Source organism: Ambystoma mexicanum, chromosome 2p (assembly GCF_040938575.1).
Source record: "Ambystoma mexicanum isolate Mex_15411 chromosome 2p, UKY_AmexF1_1, whole genome shotgun sequence".
NCBI lineage: Eukaryota > Metazoa > Chordata > Amphibia > Caudata > Ambystomatidae > Ambystoma > Ambystoma mexicanum.
Window position 1 is genome coordinate 891,711,404 of NC_090923.1, and position 15,717 is coordinate 891,727,120.

The 15,717-nt window shown below is 44.3% G+C and overlaps 1 protein-coding gene across 1 annotated transcript in view; it reads right to left on the reverse strand.

The window, feature by feature from the left end:
* The window catches only part of LOC138566872 (protein jagged-1-like), a 453,219-nt gene that overhangs the window by 98,694 nt on the left and 338,808 nt on the right, over positions 1-15,717 (reverse strand). Inside the window, exons 3-5 of the mRNA XM_069644589.1 lie at positions 14,665-14,725; positions 10,134-10,388; positions 2,547-2,607 (exon numbers count right to left, since the gene is read on the reverse strand). Of these exons, the coding sequence (XP_069500690.1) occupies positions 2,547-2,607; positions 10,134-10,388; positions 14,665-14,725 (377 nt within the window). The remainder of the gene's footprint in view (positions 1-2,546; positions 2,608-10,133; positions 10,389-14,664; positions 14,726-15,717) is intronic.

Below are 15,717 nucleotides of genomic sequence, written 5' to 3' on the forward strand. Positions count from 1 at the left end.
TAACCACACCCGAACAGCAGCACATGCTTCGCGTTATTCTGCATCCAGCAGCGTGACGCTCACCGTGCCTGCAGCCAGCATCCAGTCTTCTGCCACGCCCGCGTGCCTGCAGCCAGCATCCAGTCTTCTGCCACGCCCGCCTCGAATCCGGAGCTCCTAGAAGAAAGAAGAATAAAAGGACAAGGCTAGAAAACAAACTTATTTCAAATTCCTCACCTAATTCCGGAACCATTTCATCTCCGGGCCTGGAAAGTACATCAGTCCTGCACGCGTCGCTTCGCCAGCTCCAGCACGGCTCCATACTCACCAGTTCTCACAGCATCTTTCGATCTGGCACTGTCTCCATCATTTCTTCGCCGTAATCCAGCACCTAGGGGACACAAGAAAAAACAAGGTGAGCCAAGGGAATCAACATATACAACCTCTTACCACCATAGACTTACCACTGGCGGTATTATTCCATAACTCTCCACATTTTCATATGCCGCATCTGTAAAGAGGGAGAAAAACAAAATGTTAACACATGCAATAGTTACCGAACAGCGTTGGGTAACACAGACTCTTACCTGAATGCCAGCAGCAGCTACAAGACCTTCTTCTCAAGAACTCAGTTGCAACTTAAGGAAGGAAGGGGACAAGAGTGAACATCAGGCACATTGAACTCTTTGAACTTGATACTTACCAATCCCATCAGGGACTTCAGAGTCAATACTTACTGGAACTCTCCCAACACCTTCAAACCAGTGAAGTAACTGGTATCTACGCGCCCCTGCAAGACACGCAGGATGGAGAGCTCATCTTTTACGAACATAAGGTGAGGTTACAAAGGGGATATCGGAGGTGATTAGTGGGGGAGAGCGAGAACAGTTGGGAGGCCATCACTAAAACCCACAGGTGGTTAATCCCTGTCTCCACTTGCAGGAAAATACTTCTTCGGATCCAGCAGACAAGACTAGGCGGGCTAGTCCAGACAGTCATCTCTGCGCTATGCATCACGTTGAAGGAGACCGCAGCTGTCTGGGTCCGATCGACACCCCTTTGGGGTCCAGGTGAGCTTAACACACACCTTGAAGTGTTTTCAGAGCAGCACCACTCTCTAAACAAGGTGCACTGAGAGAGAGGAGTGTGTGGTGAGCATGTATGTGTTTGTGGGTGCAGTTGTGACTGAGCATGTGTGTGAGTGGGTGTAGTTGTGTTTGGTTGGCATATGGTGAGGGCTGGGAAAGGAAGGGAGATGTGTTGTAATGTGCTTGGATGGATGCGCAGATCTTATGATGTCAGAGAGAATGCTGTCAGAATGTTGGTGTATGAGTGGGAGAGTGTTTATGAAATAAGGTTCGATACTCAGGAGTCAGAGAAATCAGGCCTGGGGGATGGGTGCCAGTGGGTGTCCAGTTAAAGGATCGAATGCCAAAGGATCGAAAGTCAAAGGATCGACTCAAAAGAATCGAATACAAAAGGGTCGAATTTTTCTTTTTTTAAATATATGTTTTTTTTGGTTTCCTTTTTTGGAAAAGAAAGTGGTTTTTACCACAAAAAAGGGGGTTTGGGTGGGACCCCCCCCCAAAAAAATGAAAAAATAAATAAATAATTCCACCCTTCTGTATTCGATCCTTTTGAATCGATCCTTTTACCAGTCGATCCTTTATTTTCGATCCTTTGACCTACAACCGTGCCAGTGGGCTCCTAAGAGATAACTTAATGTAACCGGATATAAGCAAAAACGAATCTTACCTGTAACTGACCTGAAGTGCCTGCGGACCTGCTTTATTTCAGCGAGAGGGTTTTAAGTAGTTACATTGTTCTGTTTTGGCTAGTGAAGTAAGAGAATTTGGGGTGGGGGAATGAGCTTATGGTCCTAAAGAGGGTGGGTGGTCCTCAGACACATAGGTCTACGCATTGAGAACAATGGCAAGCGCTTGGTTACAGGGGCAGCCTGACAGTGGGCCAGCAGTTCAGGAAGACTTGGAAGAGCATTGCAGGGAGGAGGCATAGTGACCACTGATGGAGGATTGAGTTGTTTATGTGTGGAGGTTAGGTAGATAATGCACTCTTTGTCACTTCTGGGTATTTATATTTATATAAGGCCGATGCCTAGCATACATATATGTGTTAGAGTTGGCTTTACTCAAACTTGAGCCATGAGTTTGAAAGTCTTCTCATTCTGTTGTTCCCAATGTATCTCATAGAGCGAGGGAGAAAAAGCAGGGGACCCGCCTGCAGCAACAGAGGAGGAATGGGGGTGGGTGGAAGAGGGGAACAGGGGACCAAGTATTCTGATTTTATTGGAATTCAGGCCAGGTATCCAACATTTTGTAGGAAGATATTTCTTCAACCAAAAATGTTACTATTTTTCAAGGAACCAATAAAGACAGCCTAATATTTTCTTTGGCTCCTCAAGCCGCTACAGGTGCAAAACAGAAGCATCTAAGACAACGAAACAAGAACTGGAAGACACCCAAGGCATTTCAATGTGAAGCAGACCCTGGGACAAAGCTTTGGCCACCAACCCCTACTGACAATGTAAACTTTATTTATTAACTTACCTGCACTCCCCGGGCAGCTCGCAGAAGCCGTGCGTCTCGTGGCAGCCCTGCCGGCAGGTGGCTAAAGAAATGAAGCAGAAACCCTTCTTAATTCCAGTACTGAATCACTTTCATGGGAACTCCTAAATGAAACAAAGCAAGCCAACCCTGCCCTCAATAGCACAGTTACTGTTCCCTATTTCAACATGTAGAGATCTGCCCTGGACCAAGGGGTTACCACTCATGGGGGACGTCGTTTGGAAGTACACAATGTTCCTGAGCAGAAACATCAAGCAGTGAAAATGTGACTTACCTACCCAACAGAACTATGGTTCCGATGCTGATGCAGCGACTAAGAACAGGTATCACTATATTTCTTCTTCTTCTTCTTCTTAATTATCGGGTGCGTGGGTGGACCCACGCAGGCGCTTCCCCATCCTAAAGGATGATGTGCACCAGACCCACCAATCAATACTTGTCTCACATGAACTCACAACTCCTCCCACCGCCCCGCCTGCCTCACAAAATCCAACATCACACTGTTCCTGCTCCTGCCTCTCACCCCGTCACCTCCCAGCAAAGCCTTCCCACTCAGCTCAGCCACACCCAGCGCAGATAACCGAACCCTCATCAATTCTCTCTCCTCAACATGTCTCTCACATCTAAGCAGAAAATGTCCCACAGTCTCAGACACCCCACACAACGCACAATCCCTCGTCTCACGCTTCCCCACTCGATACAGACAGTCATTCAGCCCCACATGTCCTGACGGGTCATGGATGAGCGGCAGGAGAGGTGGGTGAGTGGGGTGAAGGGCAGGTGGATGTTTGGTGTTCGTGGGAAAGTGTCGGTGAAGGTGGATGCGGGGAGTCTGGAATGGAGGAGGGGGGAGGAGGTGATGCAGAATCGATTATCACTATATTTAAAAGCTTGTGTAACTCTTATTCATGCAGGTCTAAACAGCTGCTTTGGAAACATGTCAGGATCAAATACCAGAAGGCCACACGACGCGGCAGTACGGTGAAGATGTCTTTCTGACTTAGTTTCACAGAAGGTAAGCATCTTCAAATCTCCAGTACAGAGGTGATTGGGCAGTTCAGCTAAGTGCAACAGGTACCATTGTACAGCTGATGAAGTCTGGTCCCAGGAGATCACCGGCACCTCCGGTCCATGCCAGCTTCACCTTACAACTGTCCACGGTCACCTTCTGGAAACCTCACATTCTTCATCCCAACATCCCATTCTATCTCCACGCCATTCCTATCCCTCACATTCATGCTTGCATGTCAGCACACATCCTACACTCGCACTTTTAAGTCACTACAATATTGCCCCCTCTTACAATTGAATAGGAACACTCATACCGCTACACATATCCCTTCATGCCGCGGTGGAAGAACTTGCCCATTCCCTTGTACAAAATGCACACCGTTGCCATTCTCCCTATGCACAACAGCAGGCACGCTAGAACCAACGTCCTAGGAACGTAAGCTTGAATCCCCAATCCAAAAGCAGTACAAAAAGACGAGGCAGATACCATGGGCCAACAAACAGAAACAATAGGAAATACGAGAAAATGGCCACGAAGAGATTTGGCATATCGCATAGAACATAATGGGCATCTAGAAAGCTAGTGCAGACACGACATTTGTAATCCATACAGAAGACCATTCTGTACGATAGTTTTTCTATCCAACCAATGAGATTGTGTTTCACATGCAGAATGCACATAGTGCAGCACACTTGTGCTCTTGCGTAAGATTCGAAAAATCATCCCCACCCAAGTAGCCACATAGCAATTGGCATTGTGTCACCATTAGCAGGCTCTCTTAGTCACTAAACACAGCAGGAGAGGCCTGCATGGAAAAGCCAAGCTCTGATATGTTTGGTCTACAGAGCTGTCCTCAAGAGCAAATACCAATGACACCCTGTCCTATTAGTAGCAAAGTCTAGGACTTCATGTATATGAATATGTATATAAGTATATGAATAGGTATATGTATATGACCTCTCGGTATAATATAGTGGGCCATCCTGGTCAAAGTAATAGCAGCAACCACAGCTTAAAACCCACATGACATTCAATAGCAGACAAAATGTAATACCAGCCATCCAAGTAAAACAAAAACATTCACGCCAATACAAAATTACAATAGGCAAATCATCAACAGGTCCCACAACTGAACTTATTACAGTCTCATTGAGCTTTCACGTGTAGTTAGCATGCTAGGAGTATACAAACAATTTGGATAATGAGCTAAGCAGAAAAGAACACACCTATGGTTTTTAAAATTAAGCAGCCACACGTTTGGCCATTAGATGGTGGAGAAGTCAGCGCTACTCAACTAGTCTACCTCCCACTAGGAAATGGACTTTTTTTTTCCCTAACTAATGGACTTTTATTTTGAATGACATTTATATAACACCTAAAAGTGGACAACTGATAAGCCTGCAAAGAAATCAGCGAAAACATTACAATGGGACTGAAATTGTTCCTACATAAAATATGTTTCCAATAAAAAATTGATAATGAATAGCTCTAGGATAGACATTTAACGAATTGATGGGCTGCTCAGTATATGCATAATTAAAATTTCAGTTCTGGGAGAACCTGAAACGCGGGGCAGCCTTTTGGCAAACTCAACTAGTTACCTTAGCATTTTAATCCATTTCATCGTTAGGTTTTCTTAAAAAACAATAAGTGACCAACTTTTTCGCTCTCTAAGTGCCCTGTTTACAATTCTCCACGTTGCCCATTTTATTTTCAAAATAGCAACAGCATACTTGAACCCATAGATGATTTCCTTCAACACAGTGGCCATTTTCCTCCTCCTCAAAAATGATCACTTCTCATTTCAGCTGTCTTGCTCCCCAGTTCAGTAGTATTTAATACCCATCATTCAAAATGGCGGTGTGCACGAGGGTGTCACCATGAATCTCTACAAGATTACATTAAAGAGCCACTAATAAATTGGTAAGACTACAGTTAAAGACATTATTGTCCTTTATGATCTCCATAAAAAAGTTTTTATTTTAACAAAAATGTATTCAACTTCCAGGACCCTAAATAATATCTGTATACACGTATTTGTTAGGATTTGAAACTAAAGAGAGATTCTTTAGGTACTCTCTATTTTCCTTCTTCCTGGACAAACCTTTACTGGCATGAGTGACACTATATAATACACAGTGGCTGTGACGCTTGGGTATGGGTGTAGCTTTGTCCTCCAGCGCTCTTTGCTTCTGCTGTAACTTTATAGGGGTTGTCAACTGCTTTTACTGATTCCATTTTCCATAGCCAGAAGACTCAACAGTCAACCAGGAGAAAGTTGCTCTGCCCAGTGACCTTAAGGTCACTAGGCGATCTCTCTCCTCTGAGGGTTCCTCCCTCTGGAACAGTTTCTCTTGAGTCGGACCATCTGAAGTTCCGGGAAGCAGCTCAAAACTTTCCTCTTCTCCTCTGCTTTCTCTCTCTCCCTCCCCTGCTGGTCTACCTGACCTACCTGTCTGCTGTACCAACTGGTAGCTTGGCTATCCTCAGAGTCTCACTAGGTACCAAGTTCTTTCTTGATCCATCACACTTGCACTGCCTCCCACCCTACCATGCACTGTAACTGTAACCCTACAATCCCTTGTTCTTCTTGAACTACCCAGAGCCGCGCTGCCCTGGGTGCTCTTACTCAGAGCATTGCTGCCCTGTTTTCCTCTCTCCCTTGCACTTCCCCCCTTTCCACTTGCACTTCTCGTTCTCGCACAATCTGAATGACACAAGGCTTAGTAAGATTGTTTGTCTTGTCCTCCACTCTGTCTTCCCTCCCTTGTCTTGTGGCGCCTAGAGACACTTGTGTACAGGCGCATTATAAATGACTTATCATATCATATCAAGGTGTCACTGAATCCCTATGTGTGGACTTAAATATGGCTGTACCAGTAAAGCGGCAGAGAGGCGTTCCTCCACCTACAGCAGGTGTCTGTAACCTGCGGCTCTTTAGATGCTTAGGATTACAATTCCCAAGATCCCTCACCATTAACTATACTGGAAAGGATTCTTAGGATTTGTAGTCCAAACTATCTGGCGATCCAAAGATTACAGATCCCAGACCTACAGGAAGTCTTGGTGCAGAGCGCCTCTTCTTCTTACCACAGTGCTTTCACTTCCACATTCCATCTTGAGTTTGTTTTGTTCTACCACAAATTCTTTTGCTTCATCCACTCTCGTGAGCCCACCTTATTCTCATGAGTTACAAATGCCTCGTCCCTCTTCTTGAGATATTTATATTATTCCCGTAACCCCTGAAGGTTTCTCTTCCTCTTCCATCCTCAACATCGTCCTGGCATTTTTTGTTCCTTTTTTTTTTTTTACATTTTTATATTTACAATTTTTCCATTAACAATGGTTCGGAATTAACCCCCACCACCAACAACAGATAAACAGAGTCAGTACAGATCTAAAAATACACACCCCCACCAACAAATAAACAGTCAGAGCAGCTCTAAAAACTTTCCCCAGATTCATTCAAACTAAGCACTCCTTTTCTGGTGACTGTTTATTACCCTTTCTATATCTACAAGTTTTGACATCTCATCCAATCAACACACCTCTTTCAGAGACAATCTTGTTTTCCATACTCTTAATATCATGAAACCCATAAATAGCCACTTTGTCGGAGAAATACATAAATCATCAAGCATTTTGGCATCTCCTAAAATTAATTTCAAAATAATCATAATCCAGTACATTGTTGAAAATTGTACAAAGATTCCTCCAGAAAGCTTTCACCCTTACACATTCCCAAAGTTCCCACTCTGTAACAGCAGTCCCAGCAATTATTCGAATCAGACATACCTCATTTGAATAATCTCTCAGGTGTCCAATAGACCCTGTTTAAAATCTTAATCTGTCGAGATCTTTCACCGATGTTCACAGAACAGAAATACGCATTCCTAAACACACTCGCCCAACGCTCCTGCGTCATTTCACACAAGAGTCTTCTCGCCCATTCCTCTAATAAGGTAGTCTTTCCCTTTGCTCTAGACACAATCAGATTATAAAATTTGCTCGGCAAATGACCCTCAATCTTGGCCTCTGCATTCAAAGTTTGAAGATCAAACTCCTCTTCCTGTCGAGATTTCTCCAATCACTACCTCTGAGGTCTCAATCCACTGAACTCCTCCAAAAACACAATCCGACCAGAATAGCATTTTATTTTTCTCCTATATTGTTGGGTTGTACCTGATGGATGAGTCATGTCGTTTATATGCGTTTTCCCCCAACAATGATAACCTATCCTTCCATGAATTCATTAGGAATTCCGAGGTTGGTTCTACCCTAGCAACTCCCCTTGATTTAGTTGTCAGTCTCGCCTTTGGGGCTAGCAGGCCCAAGAAACAAGCCTGGAGACAATGGACATCCCTGCCTGGTGCCAGGTTCTAGTTGAAAGGATTCAGACCTCATACCGTTTGTTCCCACATCATCAGTCAGGTACGGGTATAACAACCTCACCCATTTGATAAAAGACTCTCCAAAACCCATGCTTTCTAGCAAAATATATAAAAAATTCCTGTTAACACAATGAAACACTTTCTCTGCATCTAACGATAAAATTGTGGTGTCATCAACTCAACTGTCTGAGTGTGTTAGTACCTGTAGCAATCTTCTCATATTACTTGCAGCATGTCCCCTTTTTACGAAACCAGTCTGGTTTGAGTGAATTAACTTTGGCAGCAAAACTTCCAGCCTTCTTGTCCTTGTTTTTTGCTGGAATATTATTATCTCTATTTGACAGACTGATAGGACGATAGTTGGATGATAACGTCTGATCTCTGTCCTTCTTCAATATCAATCAAATAGATGAATGATAGGTCATTTGAGGTAGTACCCCAGTGTTTATTGATACTTTATACATATTGCGCATAACACCAAATACTGAATGAGGCATAAACCAATAAAATTTCATTGGAAGCCCTTCTGGACACGGAATTTAGGGACAAGGCCGACTTCTTCAGTTCGACCAAATTAAAATCCTCTTCCAGGTTTGTTCAAGTCAGACAGCCTATGCAGATTTTCACCAAAACCTTACATGTTCCCAGTTACAGAACTCTCATTCGAGTAGAGAGTTTAATAGTAGTTCATAAAAACCAAATGTTTTTTTTTCGGGTCAAACATTATGGTGCTATCAAAATTAACAATTGATGGTATTGCCTTTTCCGCCTCCTCTTTCTGTAAACAATGAGCTAGCCAATGGTCACACTTTTCACCCTTTTCATAGTATGCGCACTTAATCCGGAACAGTGCGTGTACTGCTTTATCATACATGTTCTTATTAAAATCACTTTTAAGCCGGTGCAGCTCCCTGACTTTCTCAATTTGTGGGTCTTGCATCACTTCCTGCTCTAACATTTTAATCCGCAAATCCAAGTCATTGGTCTCTGTGTCATGTTTTGTTTCTCTGACTGCTCGACAACCCAATCAGCAAGCCTCTCATGGAACACTTAAAGGCCTCCCGCACTGTCCTCGGATCTAGCTCACTGGTGTGAACTCTTCAACAAAGTGATCAGCTTCACAAATAATCTTCTCCAAAAACTCCCCTTCCTCCAAAAGCAAGGTGTTCATTCTCTACATCGATCCCTTTACGGTATTCAAATGTAAGGCCATAGTCATCTCCACCAGAGCATGATCCGATAAATGCACGTTTTGAATCACGCCCCTGTATATTTGGCTGTTGCTAATCCAGCGTTAGTAGCATGTCAATCTGCGAATAAGTATTATGGGCATTCGAAAAGAAACTGTAGTCCCTAGTATTAGTATGTTCAAGTCTCCAAGTGTCAGCTAGGCTGTATACCCTGATCAAGTCATATAATTCAACTGATTGGCTGCTTCTTCACCGAATGGCGCTATTGGTACTCCTGTCATTCAGTGGGTCTAACACATCATTAAAGTCTCCTTCCAATATAATATTCACAATTTTCTGATCCTGTATCATTTGGGCGACATGTCTGTAAAACGATCCATCATCCACCGTAGGAGTGTAGTTGTTACACAATGTAAACATTTCATCCTGAATATTCACCAATAGTAATACTAATCTTCGCTCCTTATCTGAGTTATGAATCAGCACCTGAAGGGAAAGAAGTTTCCGAATTATAATGGCCACACCACGTGAGTTCCAGTTAAATGAGAAACCATATACCTTCCCAACCCAACCTTTCTGTAGTTTATCTGTTTCCTCTCTTGTAAGGCTTCTTTTGTTTCTGAGCAATCAGTGGATTGAACTGTTGGACGGTTCAGCCTTTGACCCAGTGCCGAACAGTTGCAGAGTGTGGGAAAGTGGTTGAACCGTGTGCTCACCTTTCTTTGAACTTGGCCCTACACCTGGAAACAGAGCATCAGTGACCTGGCCTGCGGCAGAGCATGACTGAAAACGATCAAAAAAACAGACAGTGATGTTCCTGATATTGAAGCCAACCAGATATCCAGACAACTACAGCACACACACACAGCAGTCATGCTTTGGCCACATGCCAAGATGTGGTAAATGCTACCAGAAATTCTATTTCTTTAAGAGAATGTTTCATCAGCCCTCAGTCCCAACACTATTTCCTCCATACCTTGTTTGCACTCAGGGCCGCTCCACCCGTCCAGACAGACCTTGTGGCCTCCTGCGTCGCAGCTGTGGTGTCCGAAGAAGTCGTCTCGGCGGCGGCAGAGTTTGTTGCAGGAGGGGCCATAATAGTGCTCCCCACACCTCACTCGGATCTTGTACTCAATGACGACTCCCCGGCCGTGGTGCTGGAAGGGCTGCCAGTGGTCACCGGGGCTCAGCATGCCAGAGTGTGTGATGCGATCTATTAAGTGCCTCTCATCTGCAAGAGGCACAAAAAAAGACTCCCTTTCAAACTGGTCAACCCTGGGGATCATCACCCAACTCTACACCGGACTTTGCGATAGCCAGGCAATTACCCATCAAGGAAAGCGAACACAATATATAATATTTGTATATAATGTAAGTTAAAAATACACCAATAAATCACCAATTTACAGAAACATAGAAAAGCACAAAAACATAATTCAGGCCAGAGAATCACTTGCAGTTTCGAGTCTGAATAGTCATACGCTAAGAGGCGCCTCAACCACACAACATATCTCGTCGTTGATTTTGGGTACGGGTTATGTGTTGCAGATAAGCATGTATTGCCATCTGTTTTTTATTATAACTTTGGAGATCAAGCATTCAAGGAGTCCCCAGGTGGGTACTTTATACATGTTGACAAAACATTAACATAAAAAATGTGCTTTGATAGGTCACTGAGGTCGATGAAAGAGAAGCCCAACACGAGTTCATGCAAAATTACAGCAACATTCCCAAAATAGGAGAAGAGTTTGATTATGGAGACCATGGGACCAAACATTGCCATACAGCCCATAGAGGCAGGATCTGCAACGCAGCCTAAAATGCTTCACGGGGCAGAAGAGGGTCTGATGTCTTTACTAGATTAAGTTAGACTGTGCACACCACCATGACTGGTTATGAGTAGAGATGACATCCTAGTAGAATCCGGATAAATTTACCATAGACGATAGAATCACTTGATAATTCTCTGAAGGCAATTTGTCCTTCTTTGCTGAGCATCTAACCAGCCTCTTAAGAGAGTAGCTGACAGGAAATGAGTTACAGAGGGTTTCCACTTGAGACAAGTGTAGCCATCAGTAGTCTTAAAGGGAGGCCACGTTGTGTCTGGACGACAACCTTAAATACATCTGGATTTCATTGGTATCTGGCTTAACACGGCATGCACCATGAGAAGGTCTCCTACCCTCATCACATACAGAATAAATACCACGTAGAAAATCATATCAGGGATCTCCAAGTCTTTTGAGCATTATGAGCACACACAAGGGTAAAATAAGCTAAAGGTTATCTCTTCTTTTGCAAGGAACCCATTTATATGAGAGCCACTTTGTTTCAGCCCATGCATTGGTTTTGAATGTCCGTACATTATGATATGCTAATGGGAAATTAAATAGCACAGAGTTGCCACTGATCTGGCCTTGAATCGCTGTCGGGTTATCCAGGAGTATTTCAGACCGTAACCAGGAAGAAATAGCATGGGGTTAGAGTGTGTCATTTGTGGATTATGGTAAATGTAGTGAGTTTGGGTGCATCAGAGATATAATATGATCACCGTGCTGCATTCTTGTCATGAAGTCCCTGGCGTGTCAAAGTTGAAGTGAAGGTTACCAGGCGTCTGCTAGGAATAGGCTTGGTCTATCTTGCTGGAAGTGTCCTCCAAGATGGGTGCATGGTCGGGAAGCAGGTGGTAGAGTTGTGTGTGCTTTGTGGCAACAGAGGCTGTCCTGCATAATGGCCAGCAGTGCTTTCCAGTCCTGGTCCATTGAGTGAGCTTCTGAGGGCAGATATCTGAGCTTGTTATGCACTGTAAAGGCTCTGTAAAGCGGTTTCCCTCCAGGGCCCATGATATGTTAGGCACTCTCCTAAAAGCAAATTAATGTATCCCCCTGGATGATAGACTGAATACTCCCCTACCAGCAGGTATGTCTTCCCCCTTGCTTTAGAGTCTTTGCCAGCCAGAGACTAGGGGGAGCTGACCAGGATATACTCCCATACTTACCACGAGTCTGACATCCACTGGCTTGGTGTCACTCCCAGCCACCCGAGTTACTGTACTGGTAATTCCCAGCAGTAGGCAGGCGATTTGGTCACAGAGAGAGATGGTCATTTCACCAGAGAAGTCTGTAATGGGCTTCCTGACTGGTTCGCCCTTCCCACATGCTGGCTACCAAAAGTATCTTATTCATTACTACAGCCGGACCCTGGGTCAGATGGAAGGGCTCTGGGGGACCCTTTATACATCCCTTCCAAGTTGCACATTGTGCATCAGGCAGGCATCCCAGGCCCACTGAGCCCCTAAGGGTGAAAATGAGGTTGAGAGAATGGGTCTTTGCCACTGTGGTAAGAGGGTATTCAGCTTTAATCTGTGGACATGCGAAGATTCATGCTCATTGGTCATTGTACACGATCAAGGGCTTTACGTCTCAGTGGAATCCATCCAAGGACAGTGTGATTCCCTGATTAGGCCAATAATATGCAGAGGTTCGAGGGGAGAGGGGAAAGGGAATAGCCAGGTTTAAAATGTTTCTAAAATGAAAGGTGGTCCCGTGTACTGCAGAACCCACTGGAAGGAGTTCCAGAGCTGGGCAGTTTGGACTGAGGAGGAAAGACCAACTAGATGCAATTTTGAGATTTGGAGGCTGCCAACCGGAAGTTAGGATTTTGATGCATCTGGCTTTGGTAGAAATAGGCAGCTGGTAGCAACTTAAGCAGATTCAGTGCAGGTGACAACATGTGGCTCCAGCGTCCAAGATGGAGAAGTGGTGTGACCAGTGATCCTCTGGACAAAATGGAGTTTGCAAAGTAGGTGTCCATGGGGGCATAGGTGAATGCCCTCGGCTTAGTCAAGGTAGTTAAGGTTAAGAGCTCAGGTGAATAAGGTAAACAGCTCCTGTTTCTTCCATCTTCAGTCCTTAAAAAAGCTCCTGGACTTTTTTGCTTTCCCATGCAAAGTCCAGAAAGTCAATGATTTTATTTCAAGTAGACTTGATTTCTGCAGTGCTATTTATCTTGGTTTGCCTGAAGCGGCATTAAGGTGTCTTCAGAGAATTCAGAATGCGGCAGCAGGTGTTTTCTTAAAGATGGGAGGAGAGATCACATAACCCCTGGCAGATTTACAAGCATTCCACTGGCTTCCTGTGGAGGAACAAATACAATTTAAGGGGCTCTGTATTGTTCACAGTGCCCTGATGTTTTGGACCCCGGTCTTTATTGGTGCTAATTTAGCTCCGTATGTCCCTGAGAAAAGGTTACATTCAGCTTCATCCAATTTGCTGTCCAACACGAAGTTCAGGCTGGTAAAGTGGGGGAAGGGGGGTTCGGTACAAGCCACCATTCTGTGGAATGCCTTCCCACTGCTCAGCGGACCATTGAAAATAATTTAGATTTCAGACATAAGCTGAAGACTTTTCTGTTTCTGGGCAGAATAGGGTCTTGCCGGTGGTTTGGTGGCTGGGGGTGCTTTTGTCTGTTTTGCAGCTAGGTTGATCTGTACTCGTTTGTTCAGGGCCGTGATGTTTTCAAGGTGTATGTTTGCGCTTAATAAGTGCTTCTCCATACCATACCATACCAAGTGCCATTGTGCTCTGGGGTCAGTAAGGGAAGATCAAGAACTGGAAATGTGCAGTACTGTGTGGTCATCCGAGTGCACTCTTGAGTTTGTACTGGACTAATTCTTTGGTTGATTGACAGAAACTTTAGTGTGCCTGTAGGGTGTAGGTAAGGTGTGGAGGTTATAAGTGGAGCTGTTCCAATGGGGAATTTCACACAAGTCTAAACCCCTGTACCAGAACTACCAAGATGAACATCTGCATAGAGTTCGTAGATGAAACAGAACTCTGAACCCCTACATTTGGTGTTCCAAGATGGGAATGTGTGCATAGATTCTAGATTATGCAGAACTCCATACACCTGTGCCAGAGATACCAGGACGGGGAACATTGCACAGAATGTGAAACATCCTGTGTCAGAAGCTCACAGTCAGCGTTCAGTGAAATAGATGGAGACGGCAATGGGTAAAATGTTCGTGTAATTCCTATATCATAACGGCGAAATTATGGGTGCTTACTTGTAGTGGGGAAGGATTACAAAGATTATGAACATTTTAAACCCTGTCTGCCCTGTTCAGACTGAAAGGCCACCAAAGGAAAGCATTTGTAAAGTCAGGTGCAGGCAAGGTGCCTCCACGCGGGGTTAGGAAAGCCTCAGTGGTGGAGAAGCATGTGAGGTGGCTCATCCAGGTTTGAGCTGCATTTGGCGGCACACTCTGTTAGCTAGACACAATGGTAGACTCCATTATTGCAGCTGTCTGTGAAATAGAGAACCTTACAATCTATTATTTTAAATGTGATCTCACCAGACACAGGGTCCATGAACTAAATAAAGGTATAATGTAATTGTATCCAAACAGTGTTAAAACGTTGTACTACGATTATAATGAGTCCATCATATGAACTCGAAGGTCATCCCAGAAATGTATGCCTACAGGTGATAATATCAATGCCACTTACCTGGGTCGTCGGCTGTGCTGTTAACCATGTCCCAGGCTTCTAGGATGAGAGAGTAGGATTTCTAAACAAAAGAAGACAGGACAAAGGAAAAAGAAGAACAGTGAGAACATTCGCAATGTTTCTGTGGACCTGGCATAAGCTCTTTGCCACAAAACCCACCACACATCCACTCTACTGCCGCAGGACCTCGACGCTCAGTCCTGCATCCAAGCAGGGTGTGCCTCACCACCTGTATTCAGATGCCTAGTAGCTTGAAGCTTCATTTCTTTTGCTTCGATTCCAGGCAGGCTACTGCAGTTTCCAAAAGGGCATTGCAACTAGGAGAGAACGTTCTGTACATGTGACAGTCTTCAGTAAGCGATGAGGAATTTGTTGGACAGAAAGACCTAAAAAGGTTTTTTATATACCGACTATGAAAGCCTTAAACACAACTAGGGAAATAATCAAGGTGGCTTCTAACCAGAAGCGTATCCAGGATTCTCTAACAAGTGGGGCCTGAAGCTAACGTAGCTGGGCCCACCACAGTGACATGAACATCTGTAAATGCCCACACAGGGCCGCTAATTGGGAATTTACATATTTTGTGTGGGCCTGGCCCACTCAGCCCTACCCTGTCTATGACACTGCTTCTAACGGTGGAGAATCCTGTAGATGGAAGTTCAACAAATTAGTCAATGAAAAAATGCTGCAGTTCAAGTGGATCAAGAGCCATAAATATGATTTTCAAGATGGACGGCAGCCCCATCCTGGATGAGGTGACACGCAATTGACCTTGATATTTTTTAGAGTATGCAATCATTAGGAAGGCCCAGGAAGCAGTGCCACGTCAGGCTCCTTTGTTGCATTTGTCACAAGTGATGACGCAAAAGGATATATTTACAATGATGAATAGATGCTTTCGGGGGTCATACTGCGAGTGGGAAAAGAAGCAACTATTTGGGAAATGTGGAAAGCTATAATAGTAGTCTATGAAATGGCAATTAAGTGCCACGCATTCGGGGCACGGACCAGTCATTTGATTTGCCACAAGAATTATTAAATGGCCTAAGGAAA